Source organism: Xenopus laevis, chromosome 9_10L (assembly GCF_017654675.1).
Source record: "Xenopus laevis strain J_2021 chromosome 9_10L, Xenopus_laevis_v10.1, whole genome shotgun sequence".
Lineage (NCBI taxonomy): Eukaryota > Metazoa > Chordata > Amphibia > Anura > Pipidae > Xenopus > Xenopus laevis.
In genome coordinates this window covers 24,106,061-24,130,510 of record NC_054387.1, presented here as the reverse complement: position 1 = coordinate 24,130,510, position 24,450 = coordinate 24,106,061, and the positions used below count along the sequence as shown (strand labels likewise).

The 24,450-nt window shown below is 39.0% G+C and overlaps 1 protein-coding gene across 3 annotated transcripts in view; it reads right to left on the bottom strand.

Moving 5' to 3' along the window:
- The window catches only part of card14.L (caspase recruitment domain family member 14 L homeolog), a 223,324-nt gene that overhangs the window by 107,400 nt on the left and 91,474 nt on the right, over nt 1-24,450 (bottom strand). For all 3 annotated transcript variants that reach the window (XM_041576206.1, XM_041576207.1, XM_018235056.2), the window contains exons 3-6: nt 17,744-17,881; nt 17,087-17,412; nt 14,024-14,173; nt 13,528-13,644 (exon numbers count right to left, since the gene is read on the bottom strand). In XM_041576206.1, coding sequence (XP_041432140.1) covers nt 13,528-13,644; nt 14,024-14,173; nt 17,087-17,412; nt 17,744-17,881 — 731 coding nt within the window. The remainder of the gene's footprint in view (nt 1-13,527; nt 13,645-14,023; nt 14,174-17,086; nt 17,413-17,743; nt 17,882-24,450) is intronic.

Here is a 24,450-nt window from a genome sequence, read left to right as displayed (position 1 = left end):
CAGCCAGCCAATCAAAGCATTGCTTCAATTATACCTGCAATAAAACTGGACATAAATGGGCAATGGGTTACATAATCCAGTTAGTTTACCCTAGCACTTCATGTAGAAGCCAACTGTTTAGGCAATGATGGGACATTATACTGATCTGACCCAGTGATATGGCCCAGTGCTCACCACGCGGGAGATGGAACCATAAAGATTGTGATCAAGCATGGCAGCCACCAACTTCATTGAGCATTTCTGCACCAGGTGCAAGAGGAAGAGAAGAGTTTTAGCCTGTGGGGTTGCGGCATCATTGACTTGTTCTGGAAATACCTGAAAGTGCAATTAATGATGATTTTCATCCCCAAAACACTCACTAAATCACATGTGCCATCAGCTTAGTGACTTGGCCAAGGGCAGCAAACCAGTACAGAAATTACAACCAGACACCCCAGATTCTGCTCTTTCCGCGACATGCCTTTCTCAGATTGCCTCTGGATGATAGGAGTCATATCTTCAACTCAATGCTTTGTTTACAAATAAAACATCTAAAATGCACCATAAGCCCAGTGGTGAGAGTAGCTCCTTTACCTAGAAAGTCTTCCTGTGCTTGTGCCTCAGCCAGTCCCACAATTATTAAATTGGGTTTTAGAATAGGAAAATCACACAATGGCAGTCCAGCCAAAGACTGAAGATCCTTGCAGTGTATAACAAACCATCAGAATACATATGATAATATAATGCTCCCAAAGCAGCCTATTGATTTATTAGTCGGAATTTCCAAATGCAGAAACTAACAAAAATTGACACAGCTAGTTGTTTGACAAACGTGGCCTTGGTTCTTTCTCCTAAACGCCCAATAGGGTGAAAATAAATCTACTACTGAAAGAGTCAGCTTAATTTTTGGAAAGCAGAATCCTGTTTCCAATGCCCTCATTACAAACAAAAACAAAGTTGCTTTGCTGCAGGTACAGAGGCTCATTATTGCTGGTGGTACTGGGGAAATAAGACTATTTTAGAAACCAATAATAACATGCAGGGGCAGATTTATCAAGGGTCGAATACTAAATTCAGATTCGAATTATCGAGATTCAAATTTTAATCCCCCTATTCAAATGTAAATTCAAATGTGAGATTTATCACCCTTCGACCATGGAAACAGTCCAAATTCAAATATTTGCCACCTAAAACATGCCGAGGTCATGTACAAGTCAATGGCAGAGGTCCGTTGAGCCATTTGGAGATGTTAATAGCCTTCCTGACATTCAAGGTTTTTTTTCGTGAGAAAAACTCGATTCATACGAATCAAATATGTATAGAATACGATTCGAATTTTCAGGTCAGAACTATTCAATCAAACATTAGACAGTCAACTTTTTTTAAAAAAACGCTTCCAGTCGAATTGTGAGTATATTCGAATTATAAAAAATTCACATAAATTCGACCTTTGATAAATAGGCCTCGTACTGCTTCATTTTATAGTTTTATTCACCTAGTGCAAACTGTCCTTGTCATGATACAGGCCTGTAATAGTTAATAAAACAGGCCAAGGTATCATGAGAAATATTTCTGCCAACATCTTAATCAGACACACAACAGGCCTCTTTTCACTATGGTCAGAGGGGTCAGAGCTGTAATTCCCTCCTCCATGCCCTGGCTGATAAGAGCCATTCCATGGGGAGGGGGAAGCCCAAGGAGTGAGAACTTAAAGTTCCCAACAAGACCCTCAAAGGTGAAGTAAAGCTTACATATAATGTATACTCCAATATATTTATCCTTACAGAACCCATACCTGTTGTACGAACAGTATAAAAAACTGATGATGGGTTCAAGGCAATTTCATCTTTCCAACGAGTCCAAACATGACTAGGTTTGGTACTCTGTGTATTAGATATGGATATCTGGGCAGGGGCAGGTCACACAGTATTGATGTTTAGTATCTATGGAATCCCTGAGAGAATTAATAGCCAATGAATATAATATCATCTCTCCCCTATGTTCAAATAAGGAGTTATGGTCATTATATTCTTGGTCCAGTTCCTACTCACAGGAGGTCATAAAAACTCAATCTGTGTCCTGCTAGGCCACGCCCCCTTACATTCCTGAGGGAGGGGGAGTGTGCAGTTACCTGATGCCCTGAGATCACTAATAAATAGTCAGCTCTTCTGACTAAACTTCGGATTTACTTTGGAGGACCAATTGCGATTGGAAGTTATCCCGTTTGTTTCCCCTTGCCTCCAGGACCAGGAATTCTATATCTTTGAAGTTAAGTATAGGTTTCCCATGTTTTCCCTTTTATTTTACAACTGTTTGTAATTGTATTATTGAATGTATGTATGTAACATCTTTTTGTATATTGCACTGTTATACCTTTTATAATATTAAAGAGAATTTAATAAGATTGTCTTTGATGCTCTAAACGAACCTAGCCTGAAAGAGTTGAGCCTTATCCCTCTGCATACTGAAGTACTTGTTGAGTCAGTAGGAACTAACTGACTATAGTGAGTGTTTAATGCATTGGTGGATTGTGAGTTATTACCTGTTAGAGAGAACAGGGGAATAGTCACACTAGGTTTCTATCGCCTGTGAATGATAGATGGTGGCAGCGAATGAGTTTTGTGGGTGTTGGTTGGTGTTTGGGGTGCTTTTGTGTTAGTCTAACCTGTGTGCAAGGTGGGTGAGAGACTGAGTGAGTGACCCCTGATAGCCACACCTAAAGTCACGTGCGGTTGGAAGTACTGTGTTCGTGACAGTCCTACAAGAGAATAATAACGCCTAAATAAAGATGTTATTGTTGCTACTGCAAATAATTCATTGTAAAGTCAATGGTAGAATAGAAAATGACAATTATTAAGAATTTATAACATGTTTAATATTGGTTGTATGATAAATCATTCATTTCCCCGGGGTGCTAACAAATGCATTACCCCCATTGCCAGTATTCTCATAAATATCTCCCATGCTTTTCTCTTTCTTACTCACAAGCAATTCCAGCTAGATTTTATATATAAGTGGAGTCCGTGATTCTTCCCTTCTCTCTGAAGTCATTGCGTGTCTTAGCTTTTCTCTTTATTTGCACTCTAAATATTTTTGTGATGGAATTTGATCTTTGTCTTATTGTATCTTATGTTGTTCTACCCCAGGGATTGTGTTATTTTAGGAAAGTCCAAATTAGTTTTTCTGGCAAGACTTTTCTTATTCCTGTTTCTTTACTGCTGGCTGCTCTGTTAGAAACCCCAACTTAATCCATTTAACCCTAGCTAAAATCAATGTCGCCAATTATTTCTGGTGAGCCAGCACCGTAGCATCATGTCTGCATCATGACTGGTGTTGCCACATGTAAAGGGATATAGTATTAAAATTAGATGCCCATTGGGTAAATATTTTTTGTTATAAATTCTGATTTTCGTTTAAAAATGGCACTATAAAACGCATCTACTTTGGGGCTGCGCATAGCACTACTTTATCACTCCACAGAAACAACGTGGACTCAGTAAATCACTAAACCTTAGAATATTCTTACATTACACTGCAATTTAATTCTCTGTGATATTTTTATTGTAAAACCACGAACCAGAAAAAAAAGATTATTAATGACATTGATTCATGTAAAAAAAATATAAATAACACAAATTTGATAAAAGTTTCTTCATGTTTTGATGTCCTGTTCCCAATGCATTTTGTGTGTATGGAAATAAAAGCTATTATAAGGATTTTGAGCTTTATTCACTTTTTTAAACACACTGCTATTATTCTGAATACAACTGTACATACACACACTCACACTGACCCCTCCATACATTCACATAAAATATATATACTTATTTATATTCTGGGGCAAATTTACTTAAGGTCGAATATCGAGGGTTAATTAACCCTCGATATTCGACTGTCGAAGTTAAATCCTTCGACTTTGAATATCAAAGTCGAAGGATTTAGCGCTATTCGATCGGTCGAACGAAAAATCGTTCGATCGAATAATTAAATCCTTCGATTCGAAGGATTTTAATCCATCGATCGTACGATTTTTGTTCGACCAAAAAAAGATAGCTAAGCCTATGGGGACCTTCCCCATATTCTAACATTGACTTTGGTAGCTTTTAAGTTTTTTTAAAGAGACAGTACTTCGACTATCGAATGGTCGTATAGTCGAACGATTTTTAGTTCGAAACGTTCGATTCAAAGTCGTAGTTGAAGATCGAAGTAGCCAAAAAAAACATTCGAAATTCGAAGTTTTTTTTCCTCTATTCCTTCACTCGAGCTAAGTAAATGGGCCCCTAAATCAGTAGCGTCACAAGAGGAGGGCAGGCCCTGGTGCATGACGCGCAGCCGGGGCCCTGCCCCCCTCCGTACAGCCACATTTTCAGTGGCACATGGGCTGCGGTGGGGGGCCCTGAGGGGGTGCGGGCCCTGGCCCGCTCGCACCCCCTGTTCCCCCGGTAGTTCCGCACTTGCCCTAAATGTAGATTTTAGTATCACTATAGCCTTCGATATTATGCTTGTCAAAGAAATCATCCAAGTCCCTCTTAGAGGGGTTGCTCACATTCCAAATGCTTTTTTTAGTTCAGTTGTTTTCAGATTGTTCTCCATAAACAAAGACTATTTTCACTTTCTAAGTCTAAAGTTTCATGTTCCTGTCTCTGGTGTCTCAGTCTGGCAGCTCAGTGATGCAGTTATAGAATTTGATGTCACAATTTGCTACATTAGTTGATACAATTAGTTGACACATTTCTCAGCAGTATCTGTGGAATATTAGCAACTATTGTATCAATTCTAACAGCTGCCTTTAATGGGATTCTGCTCAATAGGGCTAAACAAAACAAATGTATCTACTGAATGCATCCATTTAGCAGTTAAAGGACCAGTAACATAAAAAAAATTTAAAAAAATGTTAGCATACATAGAAAAAAAAATTAAAAATTTTTTTAAAGGGATACTGTCATGGGAAAACATGTTTTTTTTTCGAAACGCTTCAGTTAATAGTGCTGCTCCAGCAGAATTCTGCACTGAAATCCATTTTTCAAAAAAGCAAACAGATTTTGTTACATTCAATTTTGAAATCTGACATGGGGCTAGACATATTGTCAATTTCCCAGCTGCCTCCAGTCATGTGACTTGTGCCTGCACTTTAGGATGGAATTACTTTCTGGCAGGCTGTTATTTCTCCTACTTAATGTAACTGAATCAGTTCTTGAGAAAGCGATTGGGCGATCCATCGTGCGACCCTCGATTTCTCCTCCCTGCCTTCCTTATAGGAGATAGCCAGGGAGGAGAAATTGAGCGCCGCACGATGGCTCGTCTGCAAGTTATTTCTAAATAAAGACTTTGCGATTTTGAAGTTTAATATGTGTTGGTGGGTTTTTTTCCTAGTATACAAACAATTTTTTTTTTTACTTTTTTTTTGATGTTACTGGTCCTTTAATGGGCAGGGATTCAATTATTAATGGACAAGTAATATCAAAAAAAATATAAAAAAATTGTTTGTATACTAGGAAAAAAAAACACCAACACATATTAAACTTTAAAATCGCAAATTTCTAAGTGTGACATCCTGATGCAGGTGCTGTGTGCTGCCTTCTTATGTCATGCTGGTGCAGATCATAATGCTCTATCATAAATCTTTCTACATCTTTGCATTGATGTTGCTGTAGAGCACTAAAAAGGATCAGTAACATCAAAAGTTTTTTTAAAAAAATTTGTATACTACAAAAAAACACCAACACATATTAAACTTTAAAATCACAAAGTCTTTATTTAGAAATAACTTACCTAATCTCCGCTTGCGCTCCTCTTCAGAAAAATCGACAGGGCATGGTCCATCAGGCGGCACTCAATTTCTCCTCCCTGGCTATCTCGTCTAAGGAAGGCAGGGAGGAGAAATCGAGTGCCGCATGATGGATCACCCGATCGCCTTTTCTAAAGAGGAGCGCAAGCGGAGATTCGGTAAGTTATTTCTAAAAAAAAGACTTTGAGGTTTAATATGTGTTTCCCTTCCTGTTATCATGTCATCCGATTTTTCGTATCACATTTCTCCTTTGCTTTCTTAATTAGATCTTCCTTGTATCCCTTTTCGAGGAATTGATAATTTGAATAGTTCACATTCTTTTTCATAATCTGTCTGACGGCTACAGTTTCTTTTTTATTCTATTAAATTGCCTATATGGGATATTATTTAGCCATATTTTGTGGTGGCAGCTGTTGTTCAGAATAAATCCGTTACAGTCTGTTGGTTTATGGTATACAATTGTCTCCAACTCCAATTTCCCATTATTAACTGTGCTATGGGTAATTTCCCCTGAAGAACTATATTGTATATACGCGTTGGGTTTTAAAGAAATAAAATTGAAATTATTAAATCTAATTAAGCATATTCTAACTTGATACTGAAGTATTACTCCCACTAATCTGTACTCTAACACAGTTTCGCTAAATTCAAGATGTAGGAACTGACATCTGAGACCTGATCCACTCACAAACGAGGTACACTTCACTCGGGAAGGAAGCGCAGCCAGCATCACAAGCTGAAGAGATCTGACCGACATCACGATCACTATCCTATGATCCAAAAGCGGCAAATCTTGTAAGTAAAAGCCCATTGCGGGCCATTTAAAAGTTTGCTACGGTACTTCACTATTTGCACTTTCTGTCTAAATGGGCACAATCCCGGAAAGGGTCCCGAGTCCCTATACAAGTATTATGAGTGCTATCAATTGCTACAGAATGTGAGTAGATTTAATTAGAATAAAGGGAACATTTATGATAGTATAACACTATTAGGACATCTTTTTCTTCACAGGCATGCACTGAATTATAAAAGCGCACCGCTACCTATTGTCTAACTTCACCATACCATACCTAGGGATGAGTGGGTCCTGAAATACACGCGTGTGCTGCTAATTACCCCCCTAACACAAAAGCTCGGGCAGATTAAAGCTGCCAATATCGGTCTTTCGACCAATTTGGCATCTTATCTGCCCGTGTGTGGTGGGCTTCAGAGGGGTCTTCCTGATCTATATCAGGCCAAAAATTGACCAGCTGTCGATCAGGCAGGTTTGATTTTTCCTGCGAGAGAGGACTGCATCGGCTAGTTGATGCGGTCCTACAACCCATCTGTGCCCATATCCTTTGTATAAACCGATAATTTGGCCCTAGGGTTGAATGTTCGGATTAACCAAATATTGCCCTGCTATTGGTGGACACATCGGGAAAAGATTTGCTTGTTTGGCAACCTCACCAAACGGGCAGATCTTATCGTGTATGGCTACCTTAAGTCCATCATATCAATTCAGCTGTATCCCAATAGAAAATTAATTTCCCCAATGTAATCCACTTAATAAGATCATGTCAAACACAAGAATTATATCTTCAAAATCCCATACCCCACACATGGCTGAAGTCATCATAGCAATCATCAAGGATTGTTGAAGAATATTCAATGGTCCATAGTGAAAGGATCAAAAGAAAAGCGATAGTTCCCTATCCTCGTTTAAACCATTAGGCTAGAAATATTTTACATTTTGTTTTGGGCTTCTGTACCTGCCCAAGGAAACCACAGCCCTTCAGCATAGGAGATCTGTGCCTCTAAAGATACCCCAGTAGCTCTCCATCTTCTTTTCTACTGATTCACTGCACATGCTCTGTGTTGCTGTCCGTTACTGAGCTTAGAGACCAACTCAAAATATACAGTACACATAGGGGCAGATTCACTAAGGGTCGAATTTCAAAGTAAAAAATACTTCGAAATTCGACCCTCGAATTGAAATCCTTCGACTTCGAATATCGAAGTCGAAGGATTTAGCGCTAAACGTTCGTTCGATCGATCGAAGGATTTTTCGTTCGATCGAACGATTAAATCCTTCGAATCGAACGATTTGAAGGATTTTAATCCAACGATCGAAGGAAAATCCTTCGATCAAAAAAAGTTTAGCAAGCCTATGGGGACCTTCCCCATAGGCTAACATTGACTTCGGTAGGTTTTATCTGCCGAAGTAGGGGGTCGAAGTGTTTTTTAAAGGGAAAGTACTTCGACTATCGAATGGTCGAATAGTCGAACGATTTTTCGTTCCAATCGTTCGAATTGAAGTCGAAGGTCGTAGTCGAAGGTCGAAGTAGCCCATTCGATGGTCGAAGTACCCAAAAAATACTTCGAAATTCGAAGTATTTTTCATTCGAATCCTTCACTCGAGCTTAGTGAATCGGCCCCATAGAATATAAATGGCACAGTATAAGGTTGATTAGTAATTAATGCAGATAATTACTACATGTCAGCACAGAAACCAGTGCAAATAGCATCAGCCCTGTAGTATCAGCTTTTATTACATGCCAACCTAATTTTCTGCTTGATAATTTTCGACAACCCCTTCTCAATAGCTGTTCAAAGCCCACTGAGCATGTGGAGAAACGTTCCAAGATGGTGACCCCCTTGACAAATTTGTAGTCTTGGATCATTGCTGCTATTGAGAATCTGAAACTTAAGTCTGGTGCAGTAAGTTCAGTATATAAAATATGGCATTTTAAGCCATATTTATTTTTACCGTTTAGTTCTCGTTTAAAAGCAGGTCCGTGTCACCCCTTATTTGCTAACATCACACGTTTAATACCAATAAAACATAACTGGCTCACTTGGGGGCAGATTTATCAAGGGTCGAGTTTCAAAGTGGAAAATACTCCAAAATTCGACCATCGAATTGAATACATACGAAATTCTAAGTCAAATGCATAGGATTTTTTGCATTGTACGATCGTACGATTAGAACAATTTTAGTCTACGATCGTACGATTTTCCTATAAAAATAACTTAGAAATATGCTCTGGAAGGTTAACATAGCACTTCGGCAGGTTTAAGTTGGTGAAGTATTGAAGTCAAAGTTTTTTTTAAAGAGACAGTACTTTGATTATCGAATGGTCGAACGATTTTACTTCAAATCGAAGGCCGAAGTCAAAGTCATAGTAGCCTATTCGATGGTCGAAGTATCCAAAAATTACTTTGAATTTCGAATTTTTTAACTTTGAAAATTCCCTCGATTTCACTTCGACCCTTGATAAATCTGCCCCTTGGTGTTACAAATGCATAAAATGTCTTGCTTACCCAATCTAACATTCAATCTAACAGTTGGCTGTAGGGTAGTCTTTTTGGGATTACTTAGATCAGTTATTTTATCTGTCAGTTTCCTGTATACATGTGTAACAAAATGACCCTCCCTCAGCTCAACAAGGACATCAAGAAAGTGTACCTGATTTTTTTTAATCAAACTCTAGGGTGAACTTGATGGTCGAAATTCTGGAATTAAGAAATCCCATCTATATAGCGAAGCCAAACAAGTACCAAGGGCCAGAACTCACTATTCTCATAAACAAAATCCTTTTCAAACCAAGCGGGAGCTACATTTGAACCAATTGATGTACCCTGGCTCTGCTCATAATATTTACACTCAAAGATAAAGTTCATTTGTTTCAAGACCCATTCTAGGAACTGTACCAGCATTTCTGCAACACCCTCTGGGAGCTGCAGTTCATGAATTACCATCTTTACTGTACCTATACTCTGATCATGGGGAATTGATGTGTACAGTGATGAGACATCTATCATATACAAAAATATACGTCATTGAGAACCTGGTTAATTGGTCAATTTATTAATAGAATCTGTGGTGTCCTTAACATATGATCTAGTACATACCACTTAAGGATTTAGCATGTTGTCAAGTAAAGTGGCAATAGGTTGAATGATAGATGACAATTAGTCTCCCCAGAGGTCTCACTGGATTCTTATGAATCTTGGGAACAAGATTAAAGGCAGGTACAATGGAATTATCCACTTGTAAATATTTCATTTACTTGTTATCACGCCATTCTCTTCACTTTCTTTCAATATATCCTGTTTGAGGTTGTGCGTGGGATCTCCCTATAGTAATCTGTAGTGAGTGGTGTCTTATAACTGTGTTACTGCTTCCTTTCTATAGTACTCAGTGTCCATTATCACAACTGCACCGCCTTTATCGGCTGATTTTATAATGATTGAATTGTCCTTCCTCAAATTCTGTAAAGCCTCTCTCTCTACCTTAGTCAGGTTATATGATCTAGTTCATTCCCTTTCAACAGCTTGTACAAATGTCTCAACACAGCACAGCCAGGGTTCAAATGTAGCTCCCGCGTATGCCAATTTATACATGGTTTGAAAAGGATTTTTTTTATGAAAATAATTCTGGCCCTTGGTACTTGTTTGGCTTCACTATATAGATGGGATTTCTTAATTCCAGAATTTTGACCAAACTCACCCTAGAGTTTGAAGAAAAAAAACATCCTTGATGTCCCTGCTGAGCTGAGGGAGGATCATTTTGTTACAGATGTATACGGGAAACCGACAGATAAATGACCTATCTGGACCCAAAGAGCTTTCATCCTCCTTACACCACTAGGGGACTACCCTACAGCCAACTACTGCATATAAGATGTGTTTGAGGGTATCCAGAGGAAAGACTTACTGGGTCCAAAACTCATTACACAAAGAAATAAAGGTACAAATCAGCAATTTGGCACGCACTCCACAGGACTCCAGGTAACGGTAAAAAAGTTTTTACTTTATTGCACAAACAAATATCCACCTAACGCGTTTCGTATGTTACCACACGTAATCATAGGCATTAATGACAATTACAATCCCATGGTTTAAAAAGCATTGGAAGCTTGCGTCACTTAGGACGTACTTCCTCCTTAAAAATTCCTTAACTCAAAGCTGTTGATTGTGTTCTAAAGTTTTAATTTTCATTTATAAAGAAGATTCTTACAAGTTATTTTCTATTCAGTCTATAATTATTTATGTTTTTCTCAACTTCACCAACATTGTGTCATATCGTTTCTTACATATTTTCTCTTTAAAAATAAGTTTGTTTCAATCAATTCATTTACTTTGTTTCAATTGCTAATCTTTCACTTTACTATCTTATGTAGCTTTAGATTTATGAATTCCAGACCTATTTGGTGATTTTGAAACTTTTATTGGGGCGGAGGGTTATTATTTTCGCATTAATCTTTCTTTTACGTCTTTTTAAAATAATGGAAGTCATTCTCTCTTTTTTATTTTTTATTTATTTATTCTCTCACCATGTGATTGTAATTGTCATTAATGCCTATGATTACGTGTGGTAACATACGAAACGCGTTAGGTGGATATTTGTTTGTGCAATAAAGTAAAAACTTTTTTACCGTTACCTGGAGTCCTGTGGAGTGCGTGCCAAATTGCTGATTTGTACCTTGATGTCTCCCCTATGCTGAGGGTTCGGGGCGCAGCACCCGGACCACCAAACAGGAGCGGTGAGTGACCCACAATTTTATTACATTGGGATATTTAAAGCGGAGGGCTCGGGGCATACGCACCCGAGCCAATTTCAGACAGCGGTGAGCAAACTTGGATTAAGTGTATTAGTAGACCGCTAAGTAGAAGAGCGTTCCAGTATACAATTTTAACGATACGGCGGGTGGTTAGAGCGCTCCAGTCTCTAATTCTGTGAAAATACAAAGAAATAAAACAAACTCTGTACAGTCTGGATATGTGAAAGATATCATATATAAGTATTGGCATACTGTATATTATAGATGGACCAGACTTTAACACCTTGGGTGACAGATCCACCAATGATGGCATATAAGCAGGCCACCAGTCTGAGGGACCAACTGGTCCATGCATTGAGTGATCCCCCTAAGAAACAAAGTACATGGTAAAGCGGCACCATGTACAAATGTGGAATATGTGTAAATTGTAATTATGTAGTATGAACAGACAAGTTTCATCATCCTATGACTGGCAAGGGATTCAAAATAAGGGACTATTTTAACTTCAATCAGATTTTGTCATTTACATCACGTGCCCATGAGGCAAACTCTATGTAGAAGAGACAACTAAAACTTTGACAGTCAGGGTTGGAGAACACAGAAGTGATGTTAAACCTGTCACCCCCATCGTTTTGGTAGCATCACAAGTTCAATACCCAAAAAATGTAACTGACTCACTTGGGGGCACCTTTACCTAGGGTTGAATATCGAGGGTTAATTACCCTCGATATTCGACCGTCCAAGTTAAATCCTTCGACTTCGAATATCGAAGTCGAAGGATTTAGCGCTATTCCTACGATCGAACGATCGAAGGAATAATCGAACGATTCGAAGGATTTTAATTCATCGATCGAAGGATATTCCTTCAATCAAGAAATTGTTAGGAAGCCTATGGGGACCTTCCCCATAGGCTAACATTGGCCTCAGTAGGTTTTAGGTGGCGAACTAGGGGGTCAAAGAATTTTTTAAAGAGACAGTACTTCGACTATCGAATGGTCGAATAGTCGAACGATTTTTAGTCAAATCGATTCGAAGTCGAATGTCGTAGTCGAAGGTCGAAGAAGCCCATTCGATGGTCGAAGCAGCCATATTCGACCATTCAAAATTCAAACTTTTTTTCCTCTATTCCTTCACTCAAACTAAGTAAATGGGCCCCTTGGTGTTTAGACCAAGTGAGTCAGTTACGTTTTATGGGTATTGAACGTGTGATGGTACCAAAACGATGGGGGTGACAGGTAACTGCTATTAAAATAACATGAGTTTAAATGGATCTACAAATTAAATACTCTCTCCTGGGACAGACATATGTGCAGTAGAATTAAATAGCCGACTTTTTCATTAAAGTTCAGCTTTTTATGCTACTGTGCATGGGCAGCCGCGAGAAAAAAGGAGCCAGAAGACGATCACTCCGTGGTGCTTGCTGGAAGAAAACTGGGCCGGTGCAGTTTTCTCCTAATAGGTGCACTGGCGTGGGGTTAAAGGTAAGTACATGCGATCACTTGGGGGTGCCTAACTTTGGCACCCCCCAAAAAAATACCTTTCCTTCACCTTTAATGCACTGGTTGGTTTCTTTGAGTAAATGTTGCCTTGATATCTTAAATGCAAGAAATGTGTGATGGTTAGCTATATAGCAAACCATCAGACATTTCTTGCATTTAAGATATCAAGGCAACATTTACTCAAAGAAACCAACCAGTGCATTAAAGGTGAAGGAAAGGTATTTTTTTGGCTACTTCGACCATCAATAAAGCAAAACTGCATAAAAATCCATGTATCTGGTGCAATTCTTAAAAAGAAAAAAAATTTAGTTGGTTATGTGATGACAAATGCAGATACATAGCATTAGCAGGTAGTTAATTGTATCCGACAGCAGGGGTTTGTTTCAGGAAGGTTGCTAGGATACATTGCATTTAAAGCCAACACTTCAGTTTATGTGTGTTTCCAGGCATCTAATTAACAGGGTATTAATGCTGCTCACATACCAGAATTCCCCTCGAGAAAGGTTCGGGTTACAATTTGGTGGTATGCATTCAAACTTTGCTGTTGATTTGAAATGTTTATGATGTACAATATTTTGTATAGAGCACGTTGTTTTTATTACTAATGAATTATCTATAAAAAGATTTATTTTACAATACCACCTGAGTTTGTATATCATTTATTTATAACAGTAAAATAGTACATGACCAGTTGCTGACACTATATTGGACTCACCAACTTTTCTATAGCCTCACTAGCTGCAAGTTTATCCTTTGACAGTCGTAGCTGGGCCAATAGTTCTTGAGTGCTCTGAAGTGTCACATCTAAAGGCTGCTGCTCTTCTACTGTTTCCTAAAAAAGACACTTCAAGTTACACTCTAACTTCATTGTCTCATGGGTTGATTTATCAAGATTCAAGATAGTGTTTTTTCTTTATTAGAGAAAAACACAAGGCAAGAAAACACCAAACTGAATATACACAAGAACATTCTTCAGAATCTCAAATAGTGGGGATTTATCAAAGAGAAAATGCAAAAAGTTAAGAAAACTTAAAGGAAGGAAGGAAGAGCTGAAAAATTTCTGTAAGTCAATGAGTTGTAAAGCAGCCAAGAACATTGTGATAGAATACAATTTAAAGGTGCAATACTATATCTAAGACACATTATTGAATCTTATTGGAAAGAAAGGAATATAGCATATTATTACAAATATGGGGATTGATAGCCCTTACCAAATTCTCTTTTACCAGCCTCACTCTGAACTTCTTGTTTTCCTCCCTGAGGCACAATAGCTCTTCTTCACACTGAGCATGTGCAGTCCAGCTCTTAGCTACTTCAAGATCCATGCGCAATCTGTTAAGTTCTTCCCTCATTGCATAGAACTGCAAGGGCATACCAGAAAACACTTTTTACAATTAATATCCTTTAGTTATATATCAATTAGCATCCTGAAAAAAATCTGGACAGGTGCAGGCAGAACATAGAAACTCCACCGAGACAATGATCTTATGGAAGTTGAACCCAAGACCCCAGAGCTACATTCATAGTCTAATTAAATATTTTACTATGCGTGATTGGTTAAGGAGGCTATAAGATTGTTGACCGTGCTCATAAACCTCAGCTATATTTCTATGAATAAGGAGATTATATATTACCATACACATTTCTATTTTTAATCCATGCTTTGGCTTTTACATTATATGGGAAAGTTACTGGCAGACCGGGGGTTAATGGAATTGTTTTTCCTAGCAGGGTTTATGTTTTCCCACCTGTGTGGTATACCTTTAATTGGATTGTTCAGTTGCTGTTGTTGAGTCTATGAGGAAATCACGTGCAGAATTCAAAGGATTAGTGGATCGATGGTAGTGGAACAAGTGTGGTCATCAGCTGGATATAAATTCGGGGGCCTGTTGGATACTTACCTCATTCTGTGTTAGCTGGCCTTGAAGCATCACCCAGCATGTTGTTTTGGTTTGAACCCTCCCACCCACCCAAAAAGTTTATCATGCAATATTTAAAAAAAATAAAGTAGTATTGTTGCAGCTGGAGGGAATTTAATTGTTGTTATAATATGGACACGGCTTGGAGGTAAGGTGGGCTTTGTAGCGATCATTAAAAAAAGTGTTCAACATTCAAGGCTGGCTAGGTATGCTTTAAGTTATTGTAATTTTCATTGAAATTAAATATGCCAGTTGACAATGATTGGTATTTGTTAAAGGCAAATAAAAGTTGCAGCCATTTTATCCACCCAATTTCTAGCATGGTGTCATTATTTATAATATAATCGAAGGTTGTACAGTACACATTTCCCCATATTCTATATGTTCTAATTCGTGAGATGGACACCATATTCTCCATTTCCCATTTTTTAAAATTGTTTTTATTTACGGTACATGTTTAGAATATAAATAGCCAGTTACTGTTACTAGCAACCAGGAACTGGTTTGAATGGCAGACTGTAAGGTGTATAGAAGAACACCAAAATAAAATACAGGTATGGGACCTGTTATCCAGAATGCTCATGATCTGGGGTTTTCCAGATAAGGGGTCTTTCCATAATTTGGAACTTCATACCTTAAGTGGGGTCACTTATTACAGAGGGATTAGCCAGCGAGGGCTGTATTTGTCAGCTCTAACTGCTGATAGCCTGCCTTCAGCAGATATTCTGATTTTTTCCTGTAAGCACAAGTATGCCTATAGGGATGATAGAAAATGGGGAGTGTGGTGGAACTCTGATTTGACATTGTTAAGTGAATTATTGAATGTCTTTAATTAAATTATTAGTATGGTAAAAAAAAGTATCTACACAGTCACCAAATGATACAATTCTACAGTAAACTTCTTCTTTTAGAAAATGAAATGAGCATGGCTGCGTTGAAGTCTTTGTAAGTATGTTTTAACCATATTCCATATTTGTTCCTTCTTAAAGTTAAGATGTTTGCAACCCTATCCTGGTACCCTAGGCCAACTCTCACAGGCAGTTTTCCTTGACAGTGATACTATTCTTCCCTTCTATAAAGGCAGATTTATACGGATTTATATTCTTATATGTACAATTATACTTTCTAAAGTAAAGCACAATCAATATAAGATAATAAATATCCTTTATAGTGCAGCGCTGTCCAACTAGTGGCCCATGGGCCAGATGAACTCCCACTTGTGTGCCCCCCACATGAAAGTCTGCCTGCTGTACCTGCTTGACTTGTGTAAGCTTTAAAGGGTATCAGTACTGAGGTTAACTGGCCTCTGCATTGTTTACATCTCAAATTCAGACAGTAAACTTCATACTTCTAATCTCCCCTGCATTTTTCACACCTGTGACACCTCTATGGTTCACATCCCTAAAGACCTGTACTGTTCACACCTTATATCCAAACTGAAAGTGCCCACATTGTTCAACTGCTGGAGGGGCACCAGCAAAGTGTCACCGTATGTAGCACAGTATGAACTGTTCATCTTAGAGTGGTCCTGATAGGTGTCCTCTGCTGTTTTCTGCCTGCCCTATGCTCCCTGTGTGTGTCATTCTCTGCCTGCCCTATGCTCCTTGTGTGTGCCATACTCTGCCTGCCCTATGCTGCCTGTGTGTGTACCATGCTCTGCCTGCCCTATGCTCCCTATGTGTGACATACTCTGCCTGCTCTATGCTCCTTGTGTGTGCCATATTTTGCTTGCCTTATGCTCATTGTGTGTGAAATACTCTGCCTGCCCTATGCTTCTTGTGTGTGCCATACTTTCCTTGCCCTATGCTCATTGCGTGTGCCATACTCTGCCTGCCCTATTGTCCCTTTATTTGTAATACTCCTCCTGCCCTACTTTGCCTGCTCTACTCTGCTTGTGGGAGGTGAACCTGGTGGGGGGTTTGTTAGCATTTGGAAATACTTGTTAGGGGTCCCCATTGTGTTTAATCATGTGCTGGGTAGGTGCTGTGTTATCCAGGAGGCATAGGTGGAGGCATATGGATTTAAGGATAGGTCTTAATTTGACTTAATAAACCTGTTTCACTTATGAGTGATGAGTGACATCCCTGCAGTGAGCACCACTGGTGTGCTAACACTATTAATGTAGACATGGTCTTAAAAGTTCTTGTGGTAACATGGGTGTGTTTTAAAGTTGGTGAGGTTTAAAGGAGTCTTCAACACTGGCTTCCATTATCGACCCTCCACCACGTAGGCCAGAAAAATTCCAGTCCTCAGTGCCACAGGAGTTGGCCAGCACTGTCTTAGTGTAATTCTTTTAACACATTGGTGATAATTTGAAACAAAAGGTGTGACAATATTCACTATATAAACTCTGACCTGTTCCTGAAGTTCACTGTTCTTGCTCTGCACAGTGTCCTTTTCCTGCAGAGCATGAGAGTAGCGCATTGACAGCTCATATTGTTCATCCTTCAGTTTGGTTAACAGTTGACCCTGGGCATCCTTCTCCCTTCGTAATCTCTGGTTCTCGTGCTCCATGCTCCGCACAGATTCTCCTTCCTCTTCTAGCTGTTGCTGCTTTTCCCTCATCTTTCGCAAATGGTGCATTAGAGAGCTTTTCACCTGTTTCTCCTGCATTAGTTCTTCCTGCAGATTGCTTAAGGTCTGCATCAGGTAAATGCTCAGTTGGTTACTGTCAATTAATTCTAAAGAAGATGCACAGGAGTTAGATAGAATGGATAAATGGGAAATAATTGTATTCCATAGACAATGTTTATAGAAGGTCAGCTTCCAATTTAACGTAAGGCAGAATAAAAGGTAGATAGGTGGAAAGTATCCTTCAGATAATGCTAGAGCTCCAGTCTTACATAGAGAAACTCATCTACTATCATTAAATATCAATTATGGCTGTGTATACAAAACACTAAAGCAGGAGGAAGTTTGCATAAGATATCCAAGAGTGTGACAAGAATTACAGAATGTGCTAAAGTTGTATTAATAGAGGCTTAAGACAAAAGAGCAGAGAACATGTCTTACTGCTGAAGCTGTTGGGATCCATTGAAGCCTCTTTTCCAGTGATAAGTGTATACATTCTGGGATTGGTGAGTATTAGGCTATCCAGAAATGCAATGGCTCCATTCTTAGACCTAGTACGAAGCAGATCTAAGAGGCGTCCTATAATAATAATAATAATAATAAGGAATAAATAGACCTGGTCAAAACTGTGAAGAGAAAATACAGTGAGAGAAAAACCATGAAAAACAATGTAGAAAACCTATGGTATCATGACTTCAGGCTACAGCAAGTAAGCTGCATGATTATTAAAAACATTTTTTGGCACAAATAAACACATTTTAACACTAATCAGCGTGCTGCAGTGTAAATTTTCTGTATTACAAAAATGTTGATCCAGCAGAAAGTAAACATTAAAAAACAGGAAAGCTAAATTCCTGACTACAATACAATTTTCCTTTATTTGTTTTGTACCAATGCTCAAATTTATTTTTAACTGTAAATTCTGGGTATTATTTTAAAGACAGCCAGTCTAATTTATTGTTTGAATTAAGTGCTACATTTCATAATAATACAAAATATTCTACCTGAAAGCATATACTATTCTCTTTGTCCTTAAAGAAATTACATTTGTTTTGTCCTCATGTTTTATATTCAAATTATGCCTGGTTAGTTCTTTCTTTTTTTTTTTATTACTTATTGTTTTATTACTTCCAATAATGTTTAGTTCTTTCTTTTTAAGGCTAAATGTATCTGCTTTTCACATATTATTGATAGAACCACCTCATTCATAAAGAGATCTGGCAGTTTTTGTTTAATATCAAACAACTTTGTACTGATTAAAGTCACCTTAAAGCCTTAAAGGGATACTGTTGTGGGAAAACATGTTTTTTTCAAAATGCAGTTAATAGTGCTGCTCCAGCAGAATTCTGACCTGAAATCCGTTTCTCAAAAGAACAAACATATTGTTTTATATTTAATTTTGAAATCTGACATGGGGCTAGACATATTGTCAGTTTCCCAGCTGGCCCCAGTCATGTAACTTGTGCTCTGATAAACTTCAGTCACTCTTTACTGCTGTACTGCAAGTTGGAGTGATATCATCCCACCCCTTTCCCACCCCCAGCAGTCAAACAACAGAACAATGGGAAGGTAACCAGTAGGGATGCACCGAATCCACTATTTTGGATTTGGCCGAACCTCCGAATCCTTCTCGAAAGATTCAGCCGTATACCGAACCGAATCCAAATCCTAATTTGCAAATGCAAATTAGGGGTGAGAAGGGGAAAACGTGTTTTACTTCCTTGTTTTATGACAAAAGTCATGAGATTTCCCTCCCGCCCTGATTCTGATTCGGTTCGGCCGGGCAGAAGGACTCGGCCTTATCCAAATCTTGCTGAAAAAGGCTGAATCCTGGCCGAATCCCGAACCGAATCCTGGATTCGGTGCATCCTTAGTAACCAGATAGCAGCTCCCTAACACAAGCCCACAGGTATATCTAAGAACAGCACTCAATACTGAAATCCAGGTTCCACAGCCTGTCAGAAAGCAGTTCTGTCCTAAAGTGCTGGCTCTTTCTGAAAGCACATGAGCAGGCAAAATTACCTGAGATGGCTGCCTACACACCAATATTACAACTAAAAAAAACACACTTGCTGATTCAGGAATGAAATTTTATATGGTAGAGTGAATTATTTGCAGTGTAAACAGTGTAATTTAGGAATAAAAACTACATCATAAAAATAATGACAGACTCCTTTTAAGGACATTATTATTTGCCACTGGCTTTCTATCCTTATAAACTGTACATGAACAATTCATCTGAACTAAGCCTTAAAACCTGCCTAATGGACTGACTAATATTCATATTACAAGGATGCCTTTTCTGGATGTTGCTTAGACATACTAAATCTATAGCCAGCTTTAGAACTAATTCTCTGGCACAATCTTTTCTGCTTCTCAAAGTTATTCCAAGTTATTCTTATAGTGAGAGGACCAGTGAGAGAATTCTGGGCAGACACGGGAACCAAATTTGGGCAGGAAGAACAGAGAAAAGGAGTCTAGGGACAGGCCGGGTCAGTACCAAACAGGCAGAGCAGTACAAAATCAGGAGTCAGGAACATAGTTGAGGTAATAGGCCGAAACCAACAGTAGCACAGTACAGACTTGTGATCGAAGACATTGGTCAAAAGCAGGCAAAGGTCAAGATAGGCAGCAAACTAGAAAAGGTCAGGTACACGCTAGGTATGAAATAGACAGAACATACTTAAAACACACCCAGGAATTAGCTGTGACCCCTTTGAATTTTTACATTTTGCACCATGCGCAATGACATCAGATGCAGGTGTGCATCAAAACATGGAAGCGGTGCGAGATCGTAAAATTAGGATCGGTGCACAAGAGAGGAAGTGGCGGGTGTCCCCACCACACTAAACCACCTGGAATTCTCACATTATCCCCCCCCCCTCTCTAGAGGGCGACACTGGACCCATAGGCTTATCAGGAAACCTGGCATGAAACTGTCTTATAAGCCGATCAGCCCAAAAATCGGAGGCAGGGACACAAGATCTCTCCTCAGGACCACAATCTTTCCAGTGTACAAGATATTGCAATTTACCTTCAGAAATGTGAAAATCCACTAACAGGCTGACCCTCAACAGAGATCGGGGGGAGAATTCTGACTAACAACTCTGGCAGGTTTTAATAAAGAAACCAGTACAAAAATTTAGGTTCAGGAGGCAGTTCTAATCGGACAGTACTATACCTTGCATACAGGAAAGGGACAAAATAAATATAAGGCCTAACTTGGCAGAAGGGACTTTCAACAGGACGTTGTAAGCTGAGAGCCCTGTCAGCAACATGATAATCCGGAGATGTTTTACAATGCCTATTATGAACCTTCTGCCAAGCCAAGAAAGTTGATCAACCAAAGAGTTAACAGCAAGAACATCTGACAAATGACCAAAAAAATAAAAGGCTCTAGGATGATAGACAAAAACAGTAAAAAATTGAGATTCTCCATGAAAGAGTGAGTGACATTACTGAATGCAAACTCAGCCCAAGGAAGAAAATTTGCCCAAAGTGATTGATTACTGGAGAGGTAACATCTGAGATAGTGCTCCAATGATTGATTTGTCCTTTCCGTCAGGCCAGTAGTCGGTGGATGGTATGCAGAGGAAAAACAGTACCCATAAGAAAACAAAAGGATCACCAAAATGTTGACATAACCTGAACAACTCTATCAGAAACAATGATCAATGGGGCCCCATGAAACTGAAATATATTATATATGAAGAGTTCAGCAAGAGACTTAGCAGAAGGGAGGGTGGGAAGGGGAATAAAATGAGACATCTTACTAAATCGGTCAACTACCACCCAAATAACAGTGTTCCCTTTAGAAGGAGGTAATTCCACAATGAAATCCATGGAGAAATGAGTCTGTGGCTTTTCAGGAATAGGAAGTGACTGTAGCAGGCCCTAAGGGTTAGGACTGGACGGTTTTGAAAGTTGACAAATTGGACGAGAACATAACTATCAACATAATTGTCTTAATGTTGGCCACCAGAGTGTGCGAGGCAGAAGAGAACAGGTTTTACTGCACCCAGATGTTCGGCTACTTTAGATTCATGAGTTTCAATCAAAACAGCCTCTCGAACAAAGAGTTTGCCCTGAGGCACATAAGGAGGAAAATTAACCTGGGCTTCAGAGGAAAATAGATCTGGACTTTACAATTGTTACCGCAATCACTTCCTTAGACACAATAGAATCAGCTTCCGATTCTTCGCTAAGACTGGACACAAAACTTCTAGAAAAGCTGGTAAAAACAATGCCAATCTGGTCTTTCCAGACAGGATTCCATATACAATTGATTTTTATGATTGGTAAAGACCGTAACTACATGCTTAGCACCCTCCAGAAGATGTCTTCACTCCTCAAAGACCCATTTAATGGCCAGTAATTCCCTGTTACCAATATCATAGTTTATCTCTGCAGGAGAGAACTTCATAGCGAAGAAGGCACAGCGATGAATCTTATTGGTAACAGGGTGTCATTGAGACAAAACTGCCAATCCAATCTCAAAAGCATCCACCTCCACCAGGGAAGGAAGGGTAGAGTCTGGATGCTGGAGCACTGGGGCTGAAATAATTTTAATATTTCAAAGGCCCTTATCGCCACTTTAGGCCAAAAACTAGGGTCTGCCCCCTTTTTAGTAAGGGCAGTGATAGAAGCCACTATTGTAGAAGTTCTTCTTGATAAATTGCCTATAATAATTGGCAAACCCTGAGAACCTTTGAATGGCTCACAGAGAGAGGGGTTGTGCCCAATCTAGAATGGCCTGAACCTTGACTGGCTCTATCTCTAAACACTTTTGGGACAAGAAATACCCTAGAAAATGTATGGAGGGTACTTCAAATACACAATTTTCAAGTTTGGCATAAAGCTGATTTTGCCTGAACCTAGATAACATCTCATGTTCAGTTAGATTAGCAGAATAGATATATAAATATTATATAAATATAATAGTGTTGTCATCTAGGTACACCACAATATGGTTCTGCATGCGACAAGAGAAGAAGCGGCAGGTGTCCGCACTGCACTAGACCACCAGGTATTCTCACAACAACATATTCCACAGCACTATACAGTAGATACTGTGATCACTTGTTTAAAGAGGAGCAGGGCCGTTCCTGCAATGAGGCAAGGTGAGCACCTTGCTTCAGGCAGCAGTGAACGGCCAGTTACAAGGGGCAGCAAAAAGCCGCCTCCTGTAACTTTTTACCGTTCTTTTAAACCAGAAATTCGGCTCTGCTAGTGCTGAAAGCACAGTACGCGCTCGTTGCACTAGAGATGCAGCCCCTTTTGACCTGCTCTGACGCTAAACTTTTAAGCGCGGAGCAGGAGAGGGGGGCGGCATCAGGGTTGCGCCTCGGGCGGCAGCAGCCCACGGATCACCCCTGATCAATGGGTTGAGATCCCATTTTGTATCATTACTGAGTAATTTTGGTAATATCCCAGGTTGGTAAACTATAAGCTGATTGTCTTTAATAAACTTGTCACTGTAATTCTCTATAATGCCCCAAGTAATTTTTCTGTTTTTCATGTTTCTTCACTTCTTTTCCATGTCTTGCTATACAACATACGGTAACTATCTTCATAACATTAAATAACATCATGGGAATCAAAAGAATCACAGATCTCTATATATAAATAATTATCTACCAATAACAATAATATCTATAATTATCTACTACAACTTTTGTGCCTATGGCATAGTTACATAGTTACATAGTTACATAGTTACATAGTTAAATTGGGTTGAAAAAAGACAAAGTCCATCAAGTTCAACCCCTCCAAATGAAAACCCAGCATCCATACACACAACCCTCCCTACTTTTAATTAAAATTCTATATACCCATACCTATAATAACTATAGCGTTTAGTATTACAATAGCCTTTGATATTATGTCTGTCCAAAAAATCATCCAAGCCATTCTTAAAGGCATTAACTGAATCAGCCATCACAACATCACCCGGCAGTGCATTCCACAACCTCACTGTCCTGACTGTGAAGAACCCCCTACGTTGCTTCAAATGAAAGTTCTTTTCTTCTAGTCTGAAGGGGTGGCCTCTGGTACGGTGATCCACTTTATGGGTAAAAAGGTCCCCTGCCATTTGTCTATAATGTCCTCTAATGTACTTGTAAAGTGTAATCATGTCCCCTCGCAAGCACCTTTTTTCCCAGAGAAAACAACCCCAACCCTCATAATTTGTCTTCCGTCCCTCTAACCAATTTAGTTGCACGTCTCTGCACTCTCTCCAGCTCATTTATATCCCTCTTAAGGACTGGAGTCCAAAACTGAACTGCATACTCCAGATGAGGCCTTACCAGGGACCTATAAAGAGGCATAATTATGTTTTCATCCCTTGAGTTAATGCCCTTTTTTATGCAAGACAGAACTTTATTTGCTTTAGTAGCCACAGAATGACACTGCCCAGAATTAGACAACGTGTTATCTACAAAGACCCCTAGATCCTTTTCATTTAAGGAAACTCCCAACACATTACCATTTAGTGTATAACTTGCATTTATATTATTTTTGCCAAAGTGCATAACCTTGCATTTATCAACATTGAACCTCATTTTCCAGTTTGCTGCCCAGTTTTCCAGTTTAGACAAATCACTTTGCAAAGTGGCAGCATCCTGCATGGAACCTATAGTTCTGCACAATTTATTATCATCTGCAAAAATAGAAACAGTACTTTCAATGCCCACCTCCAGGTCATTAATAAACAAGTTGAAAAGCAAGGGACCTAGTACAGAGCCCTGTGGTACTCCACTAACAACACTGGTCCAATTAGAAAATGTTCCATTTACCACCACTCTTTGTAGTCTATCTTTGAGACATTCTTACGGTGCTCCTGAACTGTGCTACCGAGACATTCTTACTCTGCTACATACAGTATGATAGGTAATGCACATTTTTGCTAGTGAGTAGCCAAGAACCACGATTGTACCACCTTGTTTTAGGATACAGCACCAATATGACAATGCATCACACCACTAACTTAAACAAAAGTGACAGAGCAATCCATAGTTTCATAATAATGCAGATTAAAATATGTGTCATAGTCATTTGTTATGTTATGTTATTGTTATGTTAAGGCGGTGGAAAGTTCATAAGGATATATACCTGCATAATTTTAGGAAAGCCTGACTATTTCACTAAAG